The sequence below is a fragment of the Dermacentor albipictus genome, chromosome 2 (assembly GCF_038994185.2).
Source record: "Dermacentor albipictus isolate Rhodes 1998 colony chromosome 2, USDA_Dalb.pri_finalv2, whole genome shotgun sequence".
Taxonomy (NCBI): Eukaryota; Metazoa; Arthropoda; class Arachnida; order Ixodida; family Ixodidae; genus Dermacentor; species Dermacentor albipictus.
Genome location: NC_091822.1, coordinates 17,022,349 through 17,048,062, shown reverse-complemented (window position 1 = coordinate 17,048,062; position 25,714 = coordinate 17,022,349). Strand labels below are relative to the sequence as shown.

The 25,714-nt window shown below is 47.0% G+C and overlaps 1 protein-coding gene across 1 annotated transcript in view; it reads right to left on the bottom strand.

Moving 5' to 3' along the window:
- The window catches only part of LOC139055666 (neprilysin-1-like), a 448,216-nt gene that overhangs the window by 103,207 nt on the left and 319,295 nt on the right, over positions 1-25,714 (bottom strand). The window contains exon 14 of the mRNA XM_070533195.1: positions 9,238-9,289. Coding sequence (XP_070389296.1) covers positions 9,238-9,289 — 52 coding nt within the window. The remainder of the gene's footprint in view (positions 1-9,237; positions 9,290-25,714) is intronic.

Sequence of the window (25,714 nt, the reverse complement as noted above, 5' to 3'; positions counted from 1 at the left end):
CACTCCGGGTATTCAGGGCACAATGGGAAGACACGTGCAACGGGCTCGAGAGGTAGATGACCCGGGCGAGCGCTTGGCGCCTTTACAGACACCTATTAGATCCGGAGGAGACTCGGGCCGCTCAAGGCCGCAAGACTCGTAGACTAGTAAGAGATTATAAAGGCGATAACTTCCTCGAAGCAATACGTGACCGTTGCTTTAACCGAAAGCATCCAGCACGCCGAATACGATGGCGTCGCAAACGAGAAATTGGACGCGGAATTTAGCGAATCAGAAATTCCGATAGTCCTGTTCTAACTAAACACCCGATCGGCGCCCGGGTGTTTACCAACAAGACTCTCCGCAACGTAGACGACGAGTCAATCTCCCGACTCGCGGCCTACGTCAATGAGTACTGGCGAGGGGATTCCCTTCCCGAAGCGTGGAAACGGGCCCGCGTTATCATGATTCCTAAACCTGGTAAGCAAGTTACGCTCGATAATCTAAGACCGATTTCGCTTACGTCTTGCGTGGGCAAAGTCATTAAACACGCAGTTCTCACCCGTGCGACCGACTTTCTCGAAGACCATGACGCGTTCCCGCGCACCATGCTAGGATTCCGCCGCAACCTCTCCGCACAGGACGCATTGCTTCAGCTTAAACACCAGATCGTAGACGACACTACCGGCTCCACTAAGGCGATCCTAGGCATAGATATTAAAAAGGCCTTAGACAACGTTAAACAGGAAGCGATCTTAGAAACAATTAGAACATTAGGACTAGGCCAAAGAAGGTATAATTAAGTTAGAGATTTCCTCGCGGGTAGGCGCGCATGCGTCGTCGTCGGCGACGAGGAATCGCCGGAATTTGAGACGGGTCCGTGCGGCACGCCGTAAGGATCCCTCATATCACCATTGCTCTTTAATTTAGTTCTACTCGGTCAACCCGAGAAATTAACAGAAATAGAACGATTACATCACAGTCTCTACGTGGATTACATCACCCTCTGGGTTCCCGGAGGAGGATGTGACGGTCACGTCGAGCGAACGCTACAGGCAGGAGTACATGCTGTTCAGAATTACTTGCGTGGAACGGGCCTCGAGTGCTCGGCTACCAAGTCTGAACTTTTACTCGAGAAACCCACAAGGAGAGGTCGTAAAACCCTGCGCGACGAAGAACGGGGATATTCCAAAACACGCATTATATTGGCAGATGATACTCCCGTACCGCACGTAGACAAAAGTAGAATCCTAGGGTTGCGCCTGCAGGCAAATGGCCATAACGGAGAGACGCTGCGAAGACTTTGTCGTTCGGTAGATGACACGATCTGACTCTTGCGTCGCATCACGAATAGACGCAATGGTATGCGTGAGGAATGCGCGATCCGTCTCGTGCAGGCGCACGCGATAAGCCGCATAACGTATGTTGCCCCCTACCTGAAGTGGATCGGGTCCGAAAAATACAAAGTCGAATGCATGATCCGAAAGGCTTTCAAGAGGGCGGTCGGCGTTCCACTCAAAGCGAGCACCGACAAGTTTCTAGAGCTCGGACTTCACAACTCACTTAACGAGTTAATCGATGCGCACGACGTTGCGCGATACAAACGATTATCGAGGTCAAAGACAGGTCGATGCATTCTCGAGTCGCTCGGCATCACGTACCAAACTCAGCATGGAGAAAAGACGGTGGTTTCCGCCTCGCTCCGCGACCGTCTGATCATCCCGCCGCTTCCCAAGAACATGCGCCCGACGCACCACGCCGGTAGACGCAACAAACGAACAAGCGACCTTCAGAAGTTTGGTAACAGCAACGAGGCGGTGTACGTAGACTCGGCGCGATATGGAGGAGGGAGCAGTGCACACGCGATAGCGGTTGTAGACCGCACGGGTAAGTGCCTCGCGAGCGCCCCGGTGACCACGGGACACACAGAGGCAGTCGAAGAAGCCGCGACAGCCTTAGCACTCGTGATCGATATCCCTAGCTGCGATTGTGATCAGCGACTCGCAGGCGGCAATCCGCAGCTTCGCGCGCGGTCGTGGCTCGCGGAAAGCGGCCCGCATACTCGAAATTTCTGACTAAGACGACTCCTCATCGCCCTCGCAACCACAAAATTCTACGGTCTTCCTCCTCTGGACCCCGGCACGCACCGATGTTCCGTTCGCGGGCAACGAGGCGGCCCACGCCACGGCTCGAGGTCTCACACGCCGACGTGCCGCCGATTATGTGGCCGCCACCTCCGCCCCCGAGAGCGGGGCATCGGATCTGCCGGATCGGGACACTACAACAGAAATGCAGCAACAAGAAACACACTGGGCGTGGGGCGACCGCCTAACCACGTTCAGAGGCCTCACCCAACACTACAGACTCGAAAGACGCACATTCCCGCCACCGCACGATAAATTGAACAGGAACGAGGCCGTAACTTTACGCTTGCTCCAGACACACAACTACCCTAGCCCCGCTATCTTACACCACTGGTATACGCGTTTATATCCAACAGACGCGTGTAAAACTTGCGGACAGAGATCAACACTGCGACACATGTTCTGGAGATGTGCCGGCAACAACGGTAATCAAACCAGCTAGGTTCGCGACGCGTCCATAATCGCGGCCGTTGCCAGAGTACAGGAAGGCTCCAGCTCGCTTCTTCCCGACGCCGCCCCAGATGCGGGAGCCGCCGGGGTCCTTCTCCGTAGGCGTCGCCACCACTGGGAGGTTGCTCTCAAAAAAAGTTCAGAGCTAACTGGCAGACCAGCTCTGGGCCATCTGGCAAGCCGAAGATGCTGCCCGAGTTTAAGGACTTCCAGCCGTCACCTGAGGCCACCACACCAGAAACTGCCGGACTATTCTTTAATATCTTCTGCTTCTTCGGCTAACTTTCTTCCATCAGCTTTTTCATCACTCAAATATCTTCTCTGGGGCACACTTCTTACCAGCTATAAGAAAATTCCCATGAATTGATCACGAATTTAAGGTCGAACAACCATTTGCACGTACTAAACTATTGCAGTTTTCATGTCTGCCCTTAGCCATTTCGGAATGGAATCATCTCCCAAGTAATATAGCCCAAATAACTGACCATCTTATATTCAAGCAAGCACATAATGAAACATTCGGAAATTAATAACATTAACATTTCTTCCTGGATTTCTTCAGATGTCAGAAGATGTAAGATTATTGTTTGTTTAATGTAAGAATTATGGGCGTATGATGTTGCCGAATGAGAAGTCATGTAAAGGTTGCATAGCATGTACGACTTCATGTAAGTCGAATATCCTTAAATGGACGTTGTCTTATACCTTTGTATATGAATTCTCTCCCCCCCCCCCTCCTATGTAATGCCCAAGCTGGGCCTTTAGGGTAAACATATGAAAAAAAAAAGATTAAGCAGAATGTGGCATCTTTTGCACGCGAGAGTATAGATAGCGACACCGCCACCGCATTTGTTAGATCTGTTAAGGAAAAACATATCGTAACCAGGCAGCTCTAGCATCTTGCTATCAGATTGATACCACGTTTCAGTGAGCATAAAAACCGTAAATTCGAAAGAGAATTGCTTTAGAAGCAGAAAGATTTCGTTTTTCGCCACCTACCGACCGGGCGTTAAGGTGCAAAGCGGTTTCACAGTTTGAGTCTATTAGCTTCACCTGATGGGGTAGGGCTTATTCGTGATAGGGCATTTTTGTTTAGTTGTTTTGTGATCACAGAGCAGAAAGACGACAGATTTCAATTGCCAGGTAAGCTTTGATTATCGCCTATTGCTGGCTCTGCACGACTGTTTTTCTACTATTCTGAAGCCATTCTGAAGTTCTCCCAAAATGCCATTATTCTCTGCCCATGCTTGAAGCTTTAATTCGATTGGCTGTAGTGCTAGCCTGTATATTACCGATGTAATGGTCAACGGTCTGTACGAGTGAATCCTATCTTTCTCTCCCTTGCCTTTATAAATTAAACTCATTCTACTTTGTCGCCAACTGTCTGGTATTCTTCTATCTTTTAAAGTGTTTTCCACTGCTTTCACCAGAGCTTCCTTACTTGTTTGTCCTAGTCCATTATTCAGCCCAACGGTAACCTCGTCTAGCCCTGTGGCTGTGCGCTCAGGAATTTTCTCTTCGGCTTTCTTCCAGTTGAAATTTCTCAGCACCAGCTCCTTTTCCACCTGGGCATCTTTCATGCTCTTTTTTTCTTCAAATACAACCTCGTCATTGCCTTGGAAAGATTCGGCTTGTAATTAATGTAATTTGTGGCCGCCTGTCCTTCCAGTCTGTTTTCATCTTCGTCTAGGATATGTTGTATTGTTGTTGACTTCCTGTCTAATAACTTTATGTGGTTCTAAAATATTCTAAGTGCGGCCTTGTCTTCCTCACGTATTTTGACAACCAACGTTCACTTTCACGTTTTAATTTTGCTTGCACCAGTATTTCAACCATAGACTTTTCCTCCCGGTACATTTCCCATTTACTGGTTACTGGTTTCCCATTTCCCATTTACTGGTTACTTCATCATGCGGCAACTGCGCCTTCTTTGCCTGCCTGTGCTCTCGAGATGCTTTCTCTCGTTCGGCGATCGCTTCTCGTATCTCCTTGTTCCACCAGCTTTTCGGTTTCTTTTTTCCTTTCCAACGAACATGTTCTTTCACTTTCCGTATTTCTGCCGTTATTACACTTAGAAGCTCACTATATTCCCACTCTTTATTTGGCCATTTGCCAAGTTCTTACTCGACTCTAGTGACTATATTATTTGTTCAGCGTTCAAATTTGGACTGGACATCTTGCACCCCTTGCTTTCTTTCCCAACTACATATCCCATTTTCAAATGATGCGTTTATGGTCACTCCCTATGATGCTATACCCTTCCTCATTAATGACCATTTCTCTGAACTTATAACGAATTCCTTCTGTCATCAGACAGTAATCCATGGTTGATTGCCGGTTTCCCAATTGTCACGTGATCTGCCCTTCACACTTATGCCATATATTCACGATAATGAGGTTATGTTGCTTACAAAGGTCTATCATTGACTTCCCGTTGTTGTCGGTATAGCCATCTAAATCCTGTATGTGGGCATTCATGTCACCTAATAGGATAATTTCAGCATCATTCCCGAAGCCTAACCCTTTATTCTTCTCTGAGCAATTATTTGCGGTCCACAAATACACAAATACGTAACGCCCAGCCAAGTTTTTTTCCCACTTATTGTACCTGATAACCACACATGCTCTTGACATTACGAATTTACTGGTTTACATTTGGCTCCCTGATGGATGAGCATTACCCCTCCCTTTCTTTCCGACTTAGTTCTGTTGCACCCTTCCCAAACAAAATTCTCAATCACTGGCAGCTCTTTCGAATATCTAAGGTGCGTTTCTGTAACCGCATACGCCCCTACTTGTTGTCCTTTTAACTGTTCCTCAATCTCTGCCCACTTTTCCTTTCTTCTGCTGCCCTGCATGTTTATGCAGCTTATTGCATGGCGAGCTCTCTTTCTTGCTTTCCTCCTTTTTCTGTTATCGACGGTGATGCTCTTCTGAGGTTCCCCTCTTTACTACCTACTCTGGCCTCCTGAGCGCCCGCGGGCCCCCATAAAAGCAACAGCGCGACCACCAAGTCGCCAGCCCACTTCTCGTGCCAGCCTGGAATTGAAGTGGATCCCGTCTAGTTTAAAACCGCCACACCTTCTCACTTCCCTGTTTACTTCGGCAACCTCGAAGCCCTTCTCTCGGCTCATTTTCCATATCGCCTGATTAGCAGCCACTACGACTCTTTGTACGTGACTGTCACGCACAGGCACCTCCGCCACCGTGCATCCCACGATCTGCACCTGAGGGGATAGCTCGCGCAAGTCGTCCACCCCCTTTGCCAAACACTGGGCTAGTCCTGTCCCTTTCTTGTTTAGGACGTCATTTAGCCCACCTGTTACTATGACAAGGTTGCGCATGTGGGCATTTTCCGCGAGCTTTTCTTGTGCTCACTCCATGACAGAACGCAGTGCCCGCCCTGGAAATGTCCCTACCGCCGCTCTTTTATCGCCTTTCACACTCTCCAAAATTGCTTCTGAGCACCTAGCCAGGTTTGAGTCGAAGCGATAATCACCCTTTCAGTCTCTCCTTGCTTCCCTTTGTCTTTTCCGCATGATTCGGACTCGACAAAAGGCATTGTCCCCTGTGCTCCTGCTTTTTCCGCGTGGCGGCTTCAAGGTAGGTGCCACTCTTTACAGCTAACCCTTTACCACGTTGCACGCATACCACGTACTTTGCTAGCGCTCCTTTTCCTAGCACTCCCACATGCATGGATGGATGGATGGATGGGTGGATGGATGGATGGATGGATGGATGGATGGATGGATGGATGGATGGATGGATGGATGGATGGATGGATGGATGGATGGATGGATGGATGGATGGATGGATGGATGGATGGATGGATGTTATGAGCGTCCCCTTTGGAACGGGGTGGTCGGTGCCAGCATGTTTACAGGAGGTATTCAGGGACGTGGACTGGGAAGAATTGCTGATAAGAGTTAATGGAGAATACCTTAGTAACTTGCCATTCGCTGATGATATTGCCTTACTTATTAACTCAGGGGACCAATTGCAGTGCATGCTCACTGACCTGGAGAGGCAAAGCAGAAGGGTGGGTCTAAAATTAATCTGCACAAAACTAAAGTGTTGTTTAACAGTCTCGGAAGAGAGCAGCAGTTTACGATAGGTAGCGAGGCCCTGGAAGCGGTAAGGGAATAGATCTACTTAGGACAAGTAGTGACTACGGATTCGGATCATGAGACTGAATTAATAAGAAGAATAAAGATGGGCTTGGGTGCGTTTGGCAGGCATTCTCTGATCATGAAGAGCCCGTTGCCATTATCCCTCAATAGAAAAGTGTGTAACAGCTGTGTCTTACCAGTACTCACCTACGGGGCAGAAACCTGGAGGCTTACGAAAAGGGTTCTACATAATTTGAAGACAACCCAACGAGCTATGGAAAGAACAATGTTGGGTGTAACGTTAAGGGATCAGAAGAGAGGACATTGGGTGAGGGAACGAACGCAAGTTAATGACATTTTAGCTGAAATCAAGAAAAAGAAGTGGGAATGGGCAGGGCATGTAATAAGGAGGGAAAGTAACCGGTGGTCATTAAGCGTTACAGACTGCATTCCAAGAGAATGGAAGCGTAGCAGGGGGCAGCAGAAAGTTAGGTGGGCGAATGAGATTAAGAAGTTTGCAGGGACAACATGGCCACAATTAGTACATGACCCAGGTAGTTGGAGAAGTTTGGGAGAGGCCTTTGCCCTGCAGTGGGCGTAACCAGGCTGATGATGATGATGGTGGTGGGTTGCACCACCAAGCTCTTGCTAATGTACTGCCAAATGTCCTACCTAGGTTAAACAATAAAAAACACTATGAAGTCCCACAAGCAAATTTTCTGATCCCCTATTGCGAACTGTGCTTTTGTACGTCTGCTATATTTGTCGTGTCCCTACTCTTATTCCACCAATCCTTCACGCCATGACTTGTAAGACGCCACCTCATGGACGCCTAGCACACTCACCGTTATACTTGGCTGCTAGACACGGACCGCCGAGCGCCTACTGCCGCTGCGCCTTGCCAGGAATCACCCGCCATCGCAATCACATTCCAAGCTAACGGACACGGCCAGCCGAGCGACAGTAGGCTGCCGGCTGTCGGTGCTTGGTGCCAGGAATTACTCGACCTCGCAGTGCGCACCACTGTTCGTCGTCAATATGTGCACGTGTGGTTTGTCGCGTTCACGTGCACATATTGGGTGGGCGTGCCCTTGGACTAGTGCCCCGAGCGTGGACCGTACTGTCGTGCGTAGAGTGGATGACGGGTGAGGGGGGAAAAGGGTAGCCCAGAAACGAAAGGGCCCATTTTCCCCCGGCGGAAGACGGGAGCAGAAAAGCAGAAGCACGGAGGTCTGAGAGTGAGTGAGTGAAAAAAATTTATTCGGTCCACAATATACGTGAGTAACTCAGCGTCGCCTGGCTAGGCCCACTCGGGGACCATCAGGTGAAACCTGACGGCACTCTCGCAGGCCCTCTGGACTGCGAGGTCGGAGAAAATTTCCTAAGATTTTTCAAGCGCGGCGCACAATTCAATGCCGTCTCATGTTTCTTCTTGTACTTATTTTTCTTCCTGACCAAATACCGGCAAAAGAATGTAAAATAAACAAAGCTAATTGTTCCTTCGCCAAGTGTCAGCGCTCTTCAGCACGCAACGTCATCCCTGGCCGGACAGCATTGGAGGTTTCCGGACACCTGCCTGGCAGAGAGAGCTACAGGGCGTCCCGCCGGAAACTTCCAACCTCTGAAATTCAACAAGGCAAATGCGCGCATGGCATTCGACTATGTAAAGACGAGGCCTGCGTGCTTAAGGCTGCTGTCGCGTGGCCGGGTGCGCGGCATCTCATGGTGTGTGAGTAAAACGTGCTATGCTATTCGTGTTTTGGCTGTCCTGCTTCACACTACTGACGAGACACAGCAAGCTGTGTTCACAGACTACACAAGACGAAACTACAAAACACGGCTGCAGAACAATACAATTGAATAATGCAAAACAACTGGACAACATCACAAAGCTACGCAACACGACTATACAACAGAACTGAACAACTGAAGGAGCCTGCAAAAGAGGACATAAACTTGGCACCATCTGAAGAATAAAGTTTTTTCTGTAGCGTCGTTGAACAGGACAAGAAGAGCAGACAAGATAATCCTAAGTGTAAAAGAAAATTTGCTAGTTGGTGTTTTCCAAGGTATTTCAGCTAGCATCAAGAATACGTTTAGCCAGAACAGCAGAGCATGCAGCTAGACTTCAACAGTCTCGGTACTGAAGCGTAGCGCCGTTGATTGCGTTGAAGTTTTCCGTGCTATATCACCTGGGACCTCGAGAAGTAAAGCCTGCTTTTGGGCTAGTAGGCAACACATCTTACAGAATTAAAAAAGCGCACGTAGGCACACTCGCAACCAGCGCTGCGTGTGGAGAACGTATCTAGTGCGTCTGCGTGCGTGCGTGATTGCGAGTATGCATATTGGCACTCTTCCAATCATCTAACCTTTGTCTTGGTTCTGGTCATTCGTTTTAGCGGTATTCAAAAGAGGTCAGCCATCGCCGCTTCCAAACAAAGTTCCAAAACACCGTGTTCCGCTATAACAAAACTGTACATCCATCCGTTAGCAATGCAGTCAAAATGCACAATAGTGCTGTAAAAATTCTTTAGTGGCAGCCCTCGTGCACTTACAGAGTGTCATCGTTGTAGAAGAACGGCTCGTGGAACAGACTCAAGGGCAGCTCTAAAAAAAAAAAACGAAGATAGTAAGCACCTCATATGAGTCATTTGCAAAACTACGAGTAGCACGTTATTGGGATCTCACAGCAAGCAATTTGAAAAACTGGAACTTCAATCTTGTTACTGTGAAACATTTTGTTGAAGCAATCATTATGAGTATATATTTTGCCGCGCAGAGCGTACTTGACGCATCATAGCAACAAATGTCTCCAATTGAGATTACGTGACATCAATCGCAACCAGGGTGAGCGAATATTCGAAGATCACCGCACTCATTGCAAAGCTTATTAGAGAGATTTAGATTAGGGGCACAAAGCGTTGGGGGGCCCTAGCGCTTTGGGGCCACGGTACTGCGCATGCGCGGACACCAAACGTGGGGGCTTGTGGATGTGCAGTAACATGACCCCAAGCGCTGGTACGTGAACAGCGGAGCGCACTGCCGAAGCAAAAGTGAAGGTATAGTGCGCGCCGTCCAGTTATCACCATTCACAGGCAAACACATCCGGGTTAGCCGTACCACACGATCCCCCTGTAGTGAGCTACTTTGGCTTCTGTCCTGGTTCTTACGTTTGCATGGGAGATAAAAAAAATAGAACAGAAGCTAAAATATTGCACTTTACGGCTGGTATTGTCGCACAGTTCGCCGGAACCATAAGTGCTATCGGCGCGAACAGCGATGCGCATTGTGCATTTAGCACCACCATCATTAGCGATAGATTAGCTCCTGTGATTTGCCGCTTGTGCGCCACACTCATTCTTTAAATCGGCAGACATTGCGGCATCTCTAGCAATCGCGACGGTGGCCAGCGTGGGCGCGCCGAGGGCGTTAGCCCTTTTTATTCCCAAGCGAGCGCAATGTGGCCAAACCAGATGTGTACACCTGTCAATCAATTGTGGTGACCCGGACGGCGCGCACTTCACCTTCAGTTATATGCTTGGGCCACGCGCTCCGCTGTTCACGTTCCCTTTTGACGCTGACGGTATATTGTTTAAGTGCTGAATGAGGTATGACTAACTAGTGAAGGGGCAGCATATTGGTCACCCAGGCCTGTTTGCATGGCTATCGCTACCTCATGCACCCTCTGATTGGCCAAACAGGCAATCAGTGACTGGCAACATGCGAGAGCGCGTTCGCATCCTCGTGTGCTGGTGACCAGAAAAATCTTGCTTCATGTCAGAATTTTGTGATTACGTTTGTTTTAGTATGTGTCATTTTTGTGCTGTTTTGTGTTCACTTCGAAGTGCACACATGAACCGACTAGGGCTACGCTACACAAACGGCACGACCAGCACCACAATCAGGCGGCTGCTTTGCCCCGGCAGCGCATGTGGCATCAGCATAGTGCTTACGCTTCAGCTTAGATATGTTTGCGTAAATTGTTTTTTATTCTCTGTTCGTACACAAAGTTTTGCATTATAAAGCAGTTACCGTGTGTATATTGATGTGTATCTACTCGTTGTTCCGTATTTTCATCCGATTATCATATATTCTGTAATTGTATTTTTCGCGTATCACTGTTGCTGTTTACGTAAGATTGTATGTTTATCAGGTACAGGAGGCCACAATTCAGTCTGACTATGGAACCTCCTTTCGTGCATGTACACTTGTAAAGCATCTTGTTAAATAATAAAATTGAATTATTTATTTATGTATGCATGTGCTACACCACGTCTCAAATCTTTATATATGTACTTATTTTATCAGCTGCACTTGCACCTACACAGTAAACCGCGCTGTGGACCTCGTCAAGTCCATGTGGTGGCTTAGATAGCAGCGCTTTTTATGGCTATTTCGTGTGATTTTTTAATGTAGCTTCTATGTCCGCACAGAGATTATGAATCAATGAATGCTACGCGGCAAAGTAGTGGCAGCGAGCACACCTCTATTCTGCATAATAATACTGTTATGGGGATGTTCGTAGTATATAGACAGACTGTATTCACAATATATGTAGAAGCAGAGTCAATGTGGCAAGATGGCTGACCAGCAACAACATGCAGCAGCCAGCGCCTCGCGATCCTCTTCCTTTATCTTTTATCCATCTGTAACAGGACCCTCGGGTGCTGAAGCGCTGTCCCGGCGCATGCTGGGCGGAGAACTGCGAGCGAAGTAGGGCTTCAGCCGCGAAACGTGCATGCTGTCAACAGGCGTCGCACTTGAGAATGGATCAAAGTGCATCGGCGAGATCTCGTATTTGAAGACGTTAACTTGACGTAGGACTCCATAAGACCCTGTCCAGCGAGAGAAAGGCTTCTGGGACAAGCCGACCCGACGACACGGTGACCAAAGAAGCACCCAGGCACCTTGGGCGAACTTAATATCGCGATAGCAGGGGTCTTAACGCTGTTATTGTATATGCTGCGAGGAAAAATAAAGGAAACCGCGCGACCTGACGCGCCATGTGAGCGCTTCACGGGCGTACTCAGTTGCAACACGTGGCACAGAAAGTAGCATGGTGTCAAAAGGTAATGTAGGGTCGGGAATATACAGAAGATGAAAGGGTGAATATCCGGTGGTGTCATGTCGGAATGACTTATACGCGTATGTCACGTAGGCCAGCGTGGCATCCCAGTCGTGGTGATTTTTTTCAGACGTACATACGTACACCCTTGAGCAAAAGTATATGGACCACAGAGTCGCGGAAAAAAAAAACAGAATTTCTTCGTAAATAACACGCATAAACGGAAACTGACGAGTGCACTAGAAAAACCGTAATGCCAAGTTTGGACTGCAATCTTTACATTCAAGTTGCATTCGCAGACACAGGAGAAAATTAGTTTCATCGCGCAATCCCTGGTCCGTATACTTTTGCTCACGAGTTTACGTATACGTGAAGACGTACTTCGACAGAATATCTGTGAGTGTTCGGTTGAGACGTTTTGTAACCCCGTTCGTTTGTAGAAGCTAGGCGGTGGGCAGCTCGCGCTCAGTGGCACAAGAGCAGAGGAGGTCGTCGACAACTCTGGACAAGAACGGGCAGCCGAGGTCTGTAAGTAACTGTCGAGGTGCATGGTGGTGGAGAATGTCGTCGCGGAGGAGAAAATCGGCGACAATTGGGCAACTAGTAGGCAATACCTTTTTATCGAGTAGCGTTTCGCGTAATCAGTAGCGACGGCAGTCCACTTATTCCTTCTAGTTGTTGTCGGAACAGGGTCATGCAAGTCAAGCCCAACACCAAAGAACGGTTCATAGGGAACTTCAATTAAATCGAGTCGTCCGACAGGTGGCAGGAGACGTTTTTCCCGGCGCTGACACAATTTGCAAGTTGAGACATAACGACGCACCGAGCGGTATAGACCCGGCCAGAAGAACCGCCGTCGTACGTGGCGTAACAAACGTTATCGCGCCGTACGATAACATTTCTTATGCCCCAACCACTGGCACGCGCCGGAAAGCTTCGGCGCGCGCCGAAGAGCCAAATGCGTCAAAGCGTCGGTTGGGAACTCGGCGAAGCGGAACGTCGCGCAGCGATTATGTCTACTGCCGATGCTAGAAGCTTGCCGACGCGCGGCGAAGCTGCGCCGGCATGCACCAATGAGAGGCTGCGACGAGTCGCAGGCTGCGGAGCTTCCGGCTGCTAGGCCTGTAATGGCCGACGATGCGAAGTGCGCCGGCACCAACGATCGTCCGAATTTTTTGGACGCACGACGCGCGCGACAATGTTCCTGAAAGACAGTGTTGTAATTGTAGGCCGACAACGACACGACCGACCGACCAACGACCGTGGGTTGTGGCAGTGCGACGTGGATCCGAAGCGACTTCGAATGACGTCGACTAATCCAACCTGCCCACTGGGTTCCGCCGGGCTCGGTACGATCGTCTGCTAAAACAGCCAACCGAATCACGATTGCTGCAACATCTGTGCTTGTTGTATGTGCATTTTGTTGTGCTCAAAACAAATGTAAACACGTTTACGAGCTCCGAAGTCTAGATAACCAACACTCGCCTATCGCCGATGTTGTTTACGTTACGCGTAGGCCTAGCGCGTCCATCGAGTTCGTAACTGGCGAGTGAACGAACTCACCCGAGAAACTCTGTCGAAGGAAATGAATTTTCAGGTCCGTTTGGTGCTGCAGTGATCTAAAATATGGCACTCTTGTCTTCGTGTGACCTGTGATGTGGTGAATGAACCATGTGGAAGTTGAGTTGGTCAACCGCGGCGTGTTTCGTGTGGTGTCGGTTGACTCAAGTTTAACGGGCAAGCTCTGCGCTGTTTCCAGTGGTAAAGATAACTTCCATATGCGAAATACACTAGTAGCCGAACTATTAGAAGTACTTACATAATCAGCCGTGCCGCCTGTTTCAGCTGACACTGCGCTCTTCTATTCGGCATGTGAATCCAGTTCAGTACAAGTTCACTGTACTCATTCACTCACTTCTTTCTAGTGCGTCCGTCTTTTGGGCTAGTTGGGCATAAATCGCTCGTGTAGCAATCAAGAAAACTGACGCACTGAAGCATACGTGACAACGCAGTCATGTTTGAGTCAGTGCGTCGTCATAGTTGAGCATTGCAAAAAGAAATTATCTGTTTGCAACGTGAGCCCTGTGTGCAGTGCATAGCAGGACCTGCATCATGCAAGACCTATGCATGTAGCAGCGCATACCACGATTGCTTCGATGCCCGCTTCAGAAGCAGCAAGTACTGAGTCAATGAAACTGTAATTAATTTTTTTATCTCACTTTTTGCTTATGGAAAGTGTAGATGGTGTGAATGCATTGTGGGGAAGGTGAAAAGGTGTCATCAGTATTTTTTGCAGTCAGTATGCTTAAACTGCTGGAATCCCTTCAGCCTCTACTAAAATGTTTCTTGCTGCGATACTATAAATTGTAGTCAGGACAAAGATCTACTCAAAACCAAGTTACTAATGCATCTGCGCAGAATGTGTTTGATTAACAAGTTAACGCTTCCACAACAACACTATGCCGATGCACAGCATATGTGCTTACAATAAATACACTCCGCAAAGGTGAACGACTGGGCCTGCAATATCAAACTTTGTAGTAGCACCGTAAAAAGTGCTGCCATGCGTATCAGCCACAATGAAACTGCTGCACGTCGAACCTTCTTCCTTGGAGGCACTTCTATAAAGACTGTTCGGGCCCTTCCCATTTTAGGTGTAGCATTTAGCTGTTCTCTCAACTTTTCCGCATATGTCACCAGCACTGTATGTAAGCACCGGCCTTTTCTTGGGTTTGTGTCCCGTGTCTCCCTTCCCTGATGACCTAAGGTTTTCCGAGCACTCTACACTTCTATCATTCTGTGACGACTTGAGTACTGCTCATCAGTATAGTTCCCGTACCAAACTCGCGACGCTAACAAACTTAAGCTTGTTCAGCGTCGGACAATACGCACCCTTTACTCCCGTCTTTTCGGTTGTCACAAGCTCATGCCAGCCTTCGAGGATTGCCTCAAACCCCTCAAGTAGCACACCCTGCAATACCAATGCAACATTGCACTAGTCTATACTGCAGGGTGTTTGACGTCTCTCTGGACAGCATTATTCTTTCTTCAGTTCGTCTGAACAAGTGGTCAGCACAGCCTGAGCCCTCATCACGCCTCTATGGCCCGACACCACAACTCCATTATTATATCTGGCATGCAGAGCTTTCTCTCCATCCCCCTGGCGATTTGGATTCTCCTTCCTTGGGACCAGACTTCATTGGCACTCCTGTGTGTTGTGCACCTGTCGAATGTGTGCGTGTGTGCTGTGCTGTGTTATTGAGCAACTGTGTGTGCACGTGGAGGGGAAGGAAGTGTCTTCTGCATCCTGCGAATTCCTGCTTTAGATGGCTGGTTATCAGATGCTCTAACATACAGGCATGAGCCTTCTTTTTAGTCTAGTGTGCGAAGTTACCACTAAGATTATTATTATTATTATTATTATTATTATTAGAATCATCACTTTGACCACATTGATTGTGTTGAAGCCAGCCTGACACATAATTCAAAATATTTCTGGAGCTTTGTGGGCTCTCTCTTCTAAAAAGAGTGCCAAAGATGTACGTCTTCTTCATGAAAATAGTAGTGTTGTCTCGAACACTGCTGATGCCTTTGCAGAACATTTCTGTTTGCCATGTGGTGTAAAATATGCTTCAAGTAACCTTCCTTCTCAGTCTGGCGCAGTGTATGCTAACAGTCAATGAAAACCTCGTTTCCAAGTATATGGAGTGCCTTAAACTTTGCCTTAAACTTTCCCTTTCTTGTGGTGTTGATGGTATTTCCTCCGCAGAGCTTAACCCTTTGAGACGCTGTCTACACAATTGGGCACAGCAGGAGCGTGCATCAATAGCAAAAGCACTGATGAAAGTAATGGTATTTAAAATGTGTTTCATACATCTTGAAACACTTATTATTGGAACTGTGCTGCAATTTTGAATAATGTGCAGAATGTTTTAACAAAATGAGTGGGAAGGTAGACGGCTGGGTGTTGTTACTCTGTGTCAGTATGTTGTATGTAGAGGGTTCACTTCTTTCATTGTTTTTTACAATGGCGTGCACCAGGCATAGTTGTCAAGTGGCTGGACAAGTGCTTTTCAAGCTTTTCAAAACACGAAATAGTACATGTTTTCATATTTTGTGTTCCTGTAGTGAGTTTTCGCATGGAGTCGAAATTTTGTAAACTTGACAAAACTCGCTAAACAATTGAAAATTCTTAATATTTGCTGCAGCTGTACACTTTCTACGATTCTGAGGATGCAAGAGATGTGGTGAAAGCAACTTTTCAATCAACGGGATAAAGTGGTGTCTGAAAGGGTTAGGACGTATGGAAATATACTTGTTCCTCGTTCTCACAAGCATCTTCAATAGTTACCTAAAGTCTAGTACCTTTTCTAGCACTCGGAAGGTAGCATGAACATTGCCCATGCACAAATCAGGAGCTAGATGTGCAGTTACTAACTGCCGACCTCTATCTATCCTCTGCAGTGCGTCAGGTGTTTGAATCGATATGGGATTCCTCGCTTTCTGTTAGTGCTAAGAGCATTTTAATAAATGATCAGCATGACTTTGTGTGCCGACATTTCAGACTTTCAGACTATTTCAGACTGTCAACAGTGTTCACCACTGCATCGACTTCCAAAAAGACATTTTTTCACTCTCAAACTGGTGCAGAAGCAATAAGTACTCTTAAATGCTTCCAACACTATGGCATTAAGTTATATGCACAAAACCCACCATGTGAAATTTTGATACACCCTACGTGATGCTCCACTCCTTAGGGTCGATGAAATGAAAGATCTTGGTGTGTACTTCGACAAAATGCTAAGCTTCTCTTCACACAAGATGCCCTTCACGCTCTTGGAATCGCATGCCGTATATTGCATGATTTCCACTCACCTATCGTGTTTCGGAAATTCTGCTGTGTGCCTCCAACTACTAGAATATGCCTCTGTAGGAGGGGGGTGCAATGAGCAAATCTGATTCTGACCTCATTGAACGCACCCAGAATAAATTGATGTCTATCTTCAAGCACCACTTTTGCCATTCTGGCGACCACAGTTGAGCCTTCTCAAATATACTTCAACTCGCACCTCTAGATTCAAGTCTTAATTATTCGCACCTTTGGTTCCTTTATAAGGTGGTCCATGACATTATACATTCCTTAAAGCTTCTTGATCATATGCATTTGTTTGTGCCGCAACAGTATACCAGGTAGCATTCCACATTCGTTGCCTGGGGTTGTTACAAGATTGTGCTAATAAGACTCGACTCCAAAACATACTTCAGAGTTCATTTCCGGTGTTTTGTGTATCTGTAGATAATCACTTAGAGTTAACTCCCTTTTACTTTTCCGCATTTCCTTTTTTCCCTATTTGTTTCTCTACCTTCAATTTTTTTGTCTACTACATTCATGTTTTCTCTACATTTTGTCTCACATAGTGCTCGTTAAGTGCACCACTACAAAGGCTCTCTAGCTGTTCCTGGGCACTACAATAAAAATTTGAATGATTGATTATTATCGTAGTATAAAATTGTGCTTTTTAAGTATGTACTAGCATACTATTTTAGTGCAGTAGCTTTCGTGCAATTAAAAAAAGGGCATGAATTAAGAAGAGAGAGAGAAAATGATAAATGAAAGGTGGGGAGGTTAACCAGGACTGAGCCCGGTTGGCTACCCTACACTGGGGAAAGGGAAAGGGGGACGGAAAGATTAAAAGAAGAGAAAGTCCACTGGGGATATCAGTCGGTCATTCAGTCTGGATCACAGACGCTGACTCAATCCGGTATCTTTCAAATATCGCAGCAGCGCTTTTGTGGCCTTTTGTAGCTGCGATATGCGAGGCCATGTTCCCAAGATCTTGTTCAAGGAGAACGGCTTTCCATCTAGCTGATTGAGAGCTCTGCAGAGGTCTTGCCTTTCATCTTCAAAAGATGGGCAGTAGCACACTAGGTGTTCTATGGTTTCCTCGACACCGCAGGCATTGCACTCGGCGCTATCAGCCATTCCAATCAAAAATGCATATGCACTGATCAATGCGGCGTCCAAACGTAAGCGGCACAGCACTGTTTCCTCATTTCGCAGAAGACCTGGTAACAGCCGCAGTTGCATAGAGGCATCGAGGGAATGCAATCGATGTTGAGTGAATTCAGGTATGTGCTACTTTTCCAATGTCAAAAGAGTGCGCTAGCTTGCCTAATGACGTTTTTCACTGGTCGGTCTGGAGCAGCCGCCTGAATCCTCGAGCGAGCGCTCGGCTTTCACCAATCCGAGTCTGCCAGTGGAGCGCACGAACCATAGCACGAACGCTCCGCGGGAGATCACACAGGAAGTCTGCGTGCACGTGACACAAACCGGTTCCGCAAACTATGCCCAACACAATGTTGTGCGTACCGACCGGGTACCGATTTCGCTTGAAGACGGAAGTGACGCCATGTGACGCGTTCTATTTCCGCCCGAATCCGCGTCTCGGCGGCGGAGCAAGTGAGAGCGATCCGGCGCGGAGCGAGTTGATCCGAAACGACCAGTGGAACGCGTGAACCCGCTCCAGATCGACCAGTGAAATTCGGATTCGTTGCCGCGGAGCAAAAAATCCTGCTCCGAATCGACCAGTGAAAAACGCCATTAGTGTTGGGCTGCATCGGTCCACGATAAAGGTACACAAACAAGGGTTGCTCCTTCGTGGGCTTTCCTAGCAGCTTCGTCAGCGAGGTCGTTGCCGGAGATACCGCAATGACCAGGCAGCGACTGAAACATGACGTCGTGTCCTTTCATGATCATATGATGGTGCATTTCTCGTATCTCCGACACGAGTTGTTCACATGACCCGGGACGAAGAGATGACAGGAGACATTGTAACGCCGCCTTTGAATCGCAGAATATTGCCCACCGATTAGCCGGTTGGTTATTAATATAATCTACGGCACCTCGGAGGGCAACAAGCTCCGAACCGGCTGAGGGTGTGAAGCCCGATGGTAAGGCGGCACGATGGATGCTGACCTTGTTGGAGAAGGACGCCTGTGGTCGTCATTCTGGCATGAATTAAGAATGTGCAATAATATGCTATGTGCCTGATCATATGAACTGCTCTATTAATTTCTTCCGAGTTTTAATAATGGCTGGCTACTGTATGCAGTGTTGTGCAATAAAATAATATGCCACAGCAATTATTGCGTGTCTCGCAGAATAAATTGAATATATCTTTCTCAGTCAAAACATCATAGCAGGCTGAAAACAATAAACTGCAATTTTTTCTTTTTGTGGTGACGAAGTGTATAAATTGTGAAAATAACCTGTTTATATATTTCTTATACTATGCAAATCAGCTGCTCCCATACATTCGAATAAGTGCTTCAATAGTACGACTTTGCAAAGGGCAACGAAAGACTCCTATTAAAACCCTCTAATTCTCAAGCTTGTATTATCTGACGGTATGTCATTTCATTAATGTAAAGAAAGACAAACTTGATATGTGGAAATCAGTTACAATAGAACATGGCCCTTACACTGTGAAAATGTTTTGTAGCAACACTCAATGTGAAGGCCTCCGGATGCGGTGTTGATGCATCAAGACAATCTAGAATAATAGAGGTGCTCCATGGGCTAGATTTGGCAGAATCATGAATTGGTAGGAGACAAGATACGAATTACATTTTAGCTATTCTAGTTTTTTTTTGTGAGTGCTACAGGTGTTTCGATTCTGTTTTGCTGATTTTCTCAGAACCCACTTTTTCACGTTTCTCTCATGCACCAACAAGCATAATTATATTGACACGGATGCTTTATCTGTATCCGGTTACCGTATTTCACCGTGTACAATATGTTAAACGTTATCGCTCGGTGCAGGATGCGCCTGAACGTATCGGAAGTTTCGCGAATGTTATCGATGGTTCTGTCTGTTGTCGACGAACCTTGCCAATCCGATTGCATGCGCGACACGAATTGTGTTGTAGTTTCTGGAAGGCGCGCGGGCACCAGCGAATAGGCTGTAACTTTCGACGACTGACGTATGCAAACCGACGCGCTTGACCCGCAGATGAGATTATCTACGATTGCCGACATTGCTCGCCGCTATCGTTGCGATTGAACCGGCACTATTTATTTACCGTCACTACTCCGTGGCAATATTTCTAATACAGATTTTTTTCAGTTATACATTGCACGCCGAATTCTTACATAGTTGGCTGTGCAATAAGTTACCAAAAATGAAATGGTGCAACAGTTTTTGATATATGGCATCGTCGTGCAGGTTTTTGCGAAGCGATCTTGCAGACAGACGACGCGCGAGCGCTGATGTCGACATTTTGTGCACTAATGTTACTTCAAAAATAAAAAAAAAACTGTTGCGGTAGGTGTATATTCATTATTCAAACGTGTTTTTTATATCTAAAAGCACATACAGATCACTAACTTATTATTTCAAGCTTAGTTTACAGCAGGCTCTTTTAGGCCGGACTTTGACGGATGAAGACGGCATAGTCCAGCAACAGTGCGCCGCAGCCGAGGAGCGAGCTTCGGCGCGCGTCGGAGCTTGTCTCCAGTGGTTGCGCGCCCTTTCCCTCCAGCCGAAGCGAAGCGACGCGTTCGCTTGCCAGCGCGCGCCGAAGCTTTCGGCGCGTGCCAGTGGTTGGGGCATTAGGCAGTGAAATGTGGTCCCCAGATAAAGATAACAAGGTACACGTCTCAAAAAGCATCGTGGCGATGCTACAAACAGGAGAGCGAAAAAGAAAAAGGACACTTAGTAAACACTATCAGAACAACAAAGAAACAAAATCCAAAGTATTACAGTAAAAATAAAAGAAAGTTCAAAGTTCAGCTATGCAAAGTTCCAAAGATAGTTGGCGCTGGTACAGCGGCTTAACTCGCACAACGATGGACTATTTCAAGTCGTGAGTGGCACCCTTGATAACTAAATGCCGTCTGGCACCACCTCATATTCCATTGCGTCATTGCGTCGGATGATCTTGTAGGGTCCGAAATAGAGGCGTAAAGGCCTTTTGCGAAGTCCTCGTCAGCGTATTGGGGTCCAAACCCAAACACGGCCACCGGGTTGGTACTCGACGTAGCGTCATCGCTGGTTGTAGTGTCGGCTGTATCGGTCCTCTGCTGATTCTTGATCCGCAGGTGGGTGAGCTGTCGTACTTCGGCGTGCTGGAGATAGGTGGCGACATCAAGATTCTCTTCATCGGTGATGTGCAGCAGCATGGCGTCGAGAGTCGTCGTCGGGTTCCTGCCGTACACCAGCTTGAACGGCGGGTTCTGTGTTGTTTCTCGCTCCGCCGTGTTGTAAGTGAACGTTACGTATGGCAGGACGGCATCCCAGGTCTCCTGTTCGACGTCGATGTACATTGCCAGCAGGTCGGCGAGGGTCTCATTCAGGCGCTCCATAAGACCATTCGTCTGCAGGGGGTGGGCAGTTGTCCCCCTGTGGCTTGTCTGGCTGTATTACCGAATAGCTTGGGTGAGCTCTCTGCTGTAAAAATCGTTCCTAAGTCGGTGATGAGGACTTCTTGGGCGCCATGTCACAGCAAAATGTTCTCAACGACGAATTTAACCACTTCGGCTGCGCAGAGCTTTTGTTTCAGCGAAGCGGGTGAGGTATATGTAGTCCGTCGCCACGACGATCCATTCATTTCCGGATGTTGACGTCGGAAGGGGTCTCACCAAGTCCATCCCGATCTGCTCAAATGGTCAGCAAGGAGGCTCAATCGGCTGTAGTAATCGCGCTGGCCTTGTCGGTGGTGTCTTGCGTCGCTGACAGTCTCGGTATGTCTTGACGTAACGGGCGACGTCGGCGATCAGGGGTGACCAGTAATACTTTTCTTGTATCCTTGATAGCATCCCGGAGAATCGGAGGTGTCCAGTGGTCAGGGCATCATGTAGGGCGTGTAGTACTTCTGGACACAGCGCTGAGGGAACAACAAGAAGGTAGTTGGCGCGGACTGGTGAGTTCTTCTTTACGAGTAGGTTGTCTTGAAGCGAGAAAGAAGACAATCCTAGCTTAAATGCCCTAAAGACAACGTCAGTGTGCCGTTCCAAATATTCGACGCGGCTTTTCAGTTCTGGGTCTCCTCGTTGCTGTTTAGCGCAGCCTTCCGCTCTTAATATTCCAAGGAAGGCATCGTCATCCTCGTCATCTTGTGGCGGCGGGTCGCAATTTTACAGTTGCTAGTAGGTACAGCGGGGTGGGGCGTTTCTCGCGGCGCACGACGTTTCTGCGCAGGCGCGAGTATGAGTGGGCGTGAGAAAATCTCGGGGCTTTTGCTCCTTAAATATGTGACTCTGCCTAGGCACTACGGAGCAAGTTTCTTAGAGCGTGTTGTATGCGTATGTCTCCTAGACATGCCAACATAGCGGAGTAGGGTCCAGTTTGTTTATGCTCCGCCACTAGCTGCCCGCGCGCTGAGGCAGTGGGCATGGACGCCTCATTTGGTGATCGCTGTGTCTGAAGGGGCAAGGTTCTGACTGGTGTTGTATAAGTCGCGGGTCGCTTTTTCGTCGCGACGATAAATTGCATTTGTGCAAGCACTGCTTCAAGAGGGCACATATGTAACCCCCAAACGGAGGCCTCAGGAGAGCGCCTGAGGTTATTATAAAGCAGGCGGCGCAGGATCCCCAGGGCACCCAAGGGGTAGCGGGTGGATCAAAGCTGGAAGCGAGGCGCGTAGGTTGGGGCCGTGGAGGCCGAACCGTGCCAGCCCCAATCGACGGACCAGTCTGCTTTCTAACTTTGGTGCTCCCGTTGCCGCTTTGGTGTCCGGAAGGCGCCACCGATAATGCGAAATAATGACACGTTGTTACGATTATTAAAAAAACACAATGGAATAAATATAATTACGTCCAGCCACCAGCTTGCGACGCTCAGTTTAATACTAGCGCACCCTGCGACTTCTGCTGACACGCCTAGGGAAAAACGCATACAACACGCGCCAAGAAACTCCTCCGTAGTACCTAGGCCGAGTTATATATTCAAAAGCAAAAGTCCTCCCATTTTGTCTCTCGCACGTGTACTTACTCGCGCACGAGCGCGAACGTCCCGCGTCTCCACAAGTGCCACGCCCCGCTGTTCCTACTAGCAATTGTAAATACGCTGGGAGGTCAATGTGGGTGCCTGATCGCCAACCGGCATCAAAGTGTTTTCGTCCGGACTTGTAGGTTACAGTGGTGTCATATTCTTGCACTCTGAGGCTCCACCGTGCCAGCCGTCCTGAAAGGTTCTTTATATTCGACAGCCAACACAACGCGTGATGGTCGCTGACGACTCTGAATGGTCTGCCATATAGGTAAGGGCGGAATTTCGCTGTAGCCCAAAACATGGCGAGGCATTCCTTTTCGGCCGTAGAATAATTGCCTTCCGTTGGCTAGTGACCGGCTAGCGAAGCAGCCATCTGTTCAAGTCCGTCTTTCCTCTGGACTAGGACGGCACCGAGGTGTGGGCTACTGGCGTCAGTGTAGATTTCGGTATCGGCGTCCTTCTCGAAGTCTGCAAGTACCACCGGCTACTGGATGCGTCGTTTGAGTTCTTGAAATGCGGTGGCCTGTGGTGTTTCCCACTTGAATTCGACATCACATTTAGTTAGATGTGTCAGTTAGATGTGTCAGATGTGCTCAGCGATTCGTGACAAGTCCTTGACAAAGCACCTGTAGTAGGCACACATACCAAGGAATCTACGCATTGCTTAGTTGTCGATAGGCAGCGGGAACTTTGCGATGGCAGCTGTCTTCTGTGGATCGGGGTGGACTCCAGGGTTTGCTGGTGACGTGGCCTAGGAACGGAAGCACATCGTAACAAAGTCTCATCGCCCAATAAAGTTAGCTTCGCCATTCACAGTTTTGTTGCTGTTTATAAAGCTTACTTAGTCGGTATAATAGGCATAATGTCGTATTTTGGAAATATTTCGTGTGTGTGAAAACGACTGTGCAGATTTTCTACTGCACGAAGAAACCTTTTTTGGTGTTTATGGAGCTTTTGTATATTTCCCGTCGTTGTAGACGCCCACACTAATTGACAGTAGTTTAAGCTTGAAGAAAACAGGGTGTTATAGATGACCAGCATAGCCTTCCGTGTCAGAATACTACGGTTGCGGTATGTGAGGCCTATAACTTGAGACAGTTTTCTCGCTAGATGGTTAATATGATGATCCCATGATAAAGTTTGATGAAAAATTACTCCTAACGTTTTAAATGTAGAAGCAATTTCGATCGCAGTAGAGTGTAAGGTTATATTTCTGTTTACAATTATATTTCTTCCTTTAGACCTGAACAATTTGCATTTCGTCTTGGACACATTGATCGTCGGGCGATTTCTTTTTTTCGATCCATTCTTATAAAGCAAGCAGCGTGGATCCTGCGGAGGTAAATAATTCTTCAATATCTTTTCCTGTTAGAAAAATGCTCGTGTCGTCGGCGTATATAATAAATTGTGCTATAGGAGAAATGTTTGTAATATCATTTATATGCATATTGAACAGAAATGGGCCTAAAATACTGCCCTGAGGTACGCCGCTAGAACCCCGTAGTTGTTCGTCAGCTATTTTAACTATTTGTTTCCGATGTTCCAAGTAAGACTTGATTAAACTTGAGGCTTTGCCACGATAACCATACCGCTCAAATTTCCGAAACAATATATCCTGACTAATGAGGTCAAACGCTTTGGAAAAGTCCAGAAATATTCCAAGTACGAAATTACCTTGCTCGAAATGCGTTAAACAATGTTCCTTTAGTGTTAGAAGGGCAAATTCTGTACTTAGCCCTTGCCGAAAGCCTTGCTGAGAGTTAGTTATTATCTTGTGTTTTGCTTCAAATTTGTTAAATCGGCTTAATATAACTTTCTCGAATGCTTTAGATAGAATAGGTAGAATAAAGATAGGCCTGTAATTGTTTATGTCATTTTTGTTTCCCTTCTTATATAGAGCTGCTACCCGTGCAAGCTGCATGTTATGTGGAAAGACACGTTGACTAAGACCAATATTAAAGATATGTTTTATAACTGGTGCAAGGAGATCAGCGATATACTTAAGAGGTTTAGTTTTAAAACCATTGATATCTTTGATATTACTGGTATTTAGGCTAGCTATTGTTCTAAATACTTCAGCCTCGCTTGTCGGGTTGAGAAAAATTTTCTCCATTCCATCGAAGGTTTTCCAGACTGTTGTGAACGGTATCTTTTACCTTAAGGTTAACAAAATATTTATTAAACGCACCTGCAAATGGTTTCCCCGTTAGTTCGGTACCATTTATAATTAGTTCCTGGATCGCATTTGGTGAGGTCTTATAATTCATTAATGAAGCTAATCTCTTCCATGTGACATCTGTGGATCCTGTTTTGAAATCTAGAAGATTTGCAAAATATTCCCGTCACGCTTTTGCTAAGTCCTTGTTCAAACGATTTCGATAAACTTTAATATCTTTATATTTATTCTGATCTCTAGTTTTGGTAAATAGATTGTAAAGGTAATTTTTATGATTTATTCTCACACTCAGTTCAGCTGTAACCCAAGGTTTCCTTGTCTTTCTCTTTTGTTGAATAGATTTTTCAGGAAAGCTGGTTGCATATATAGGCTGCAATATTTCAAGAAACATATCATAAGCTACATTGGCATCGTCAGTTTCTAAGGCGTACTTCCAGGATACTTCCTCTATTTTTTTTTTCCACGAATATCAGAAGGTTCTAATAAATGTTGGACTGTCAACGTCTGTCTTGACGATTTACTGCGTACGTATCCTTTAGTGCAAAGAAATATCGGTAAGTGGTCACTCAGGTCGAAAGAAAATACCCCCGACCTAAGTTTATCCTGGCTTATATTTGTAAGAAACATGTCAATAAGCGATTGTGAATTCACTGTTACTCTTGTCGAGAGGTTAATTACATTTCTCAGCCCATTGGTATTTAACAGGATCTCAAAATTGCTTTTTGTGCTTTCACTTTTCATCATATTGACACGTGTACTTTATCTAGCGACCACGTTTCGCCGCCTAACAAATTTTATCG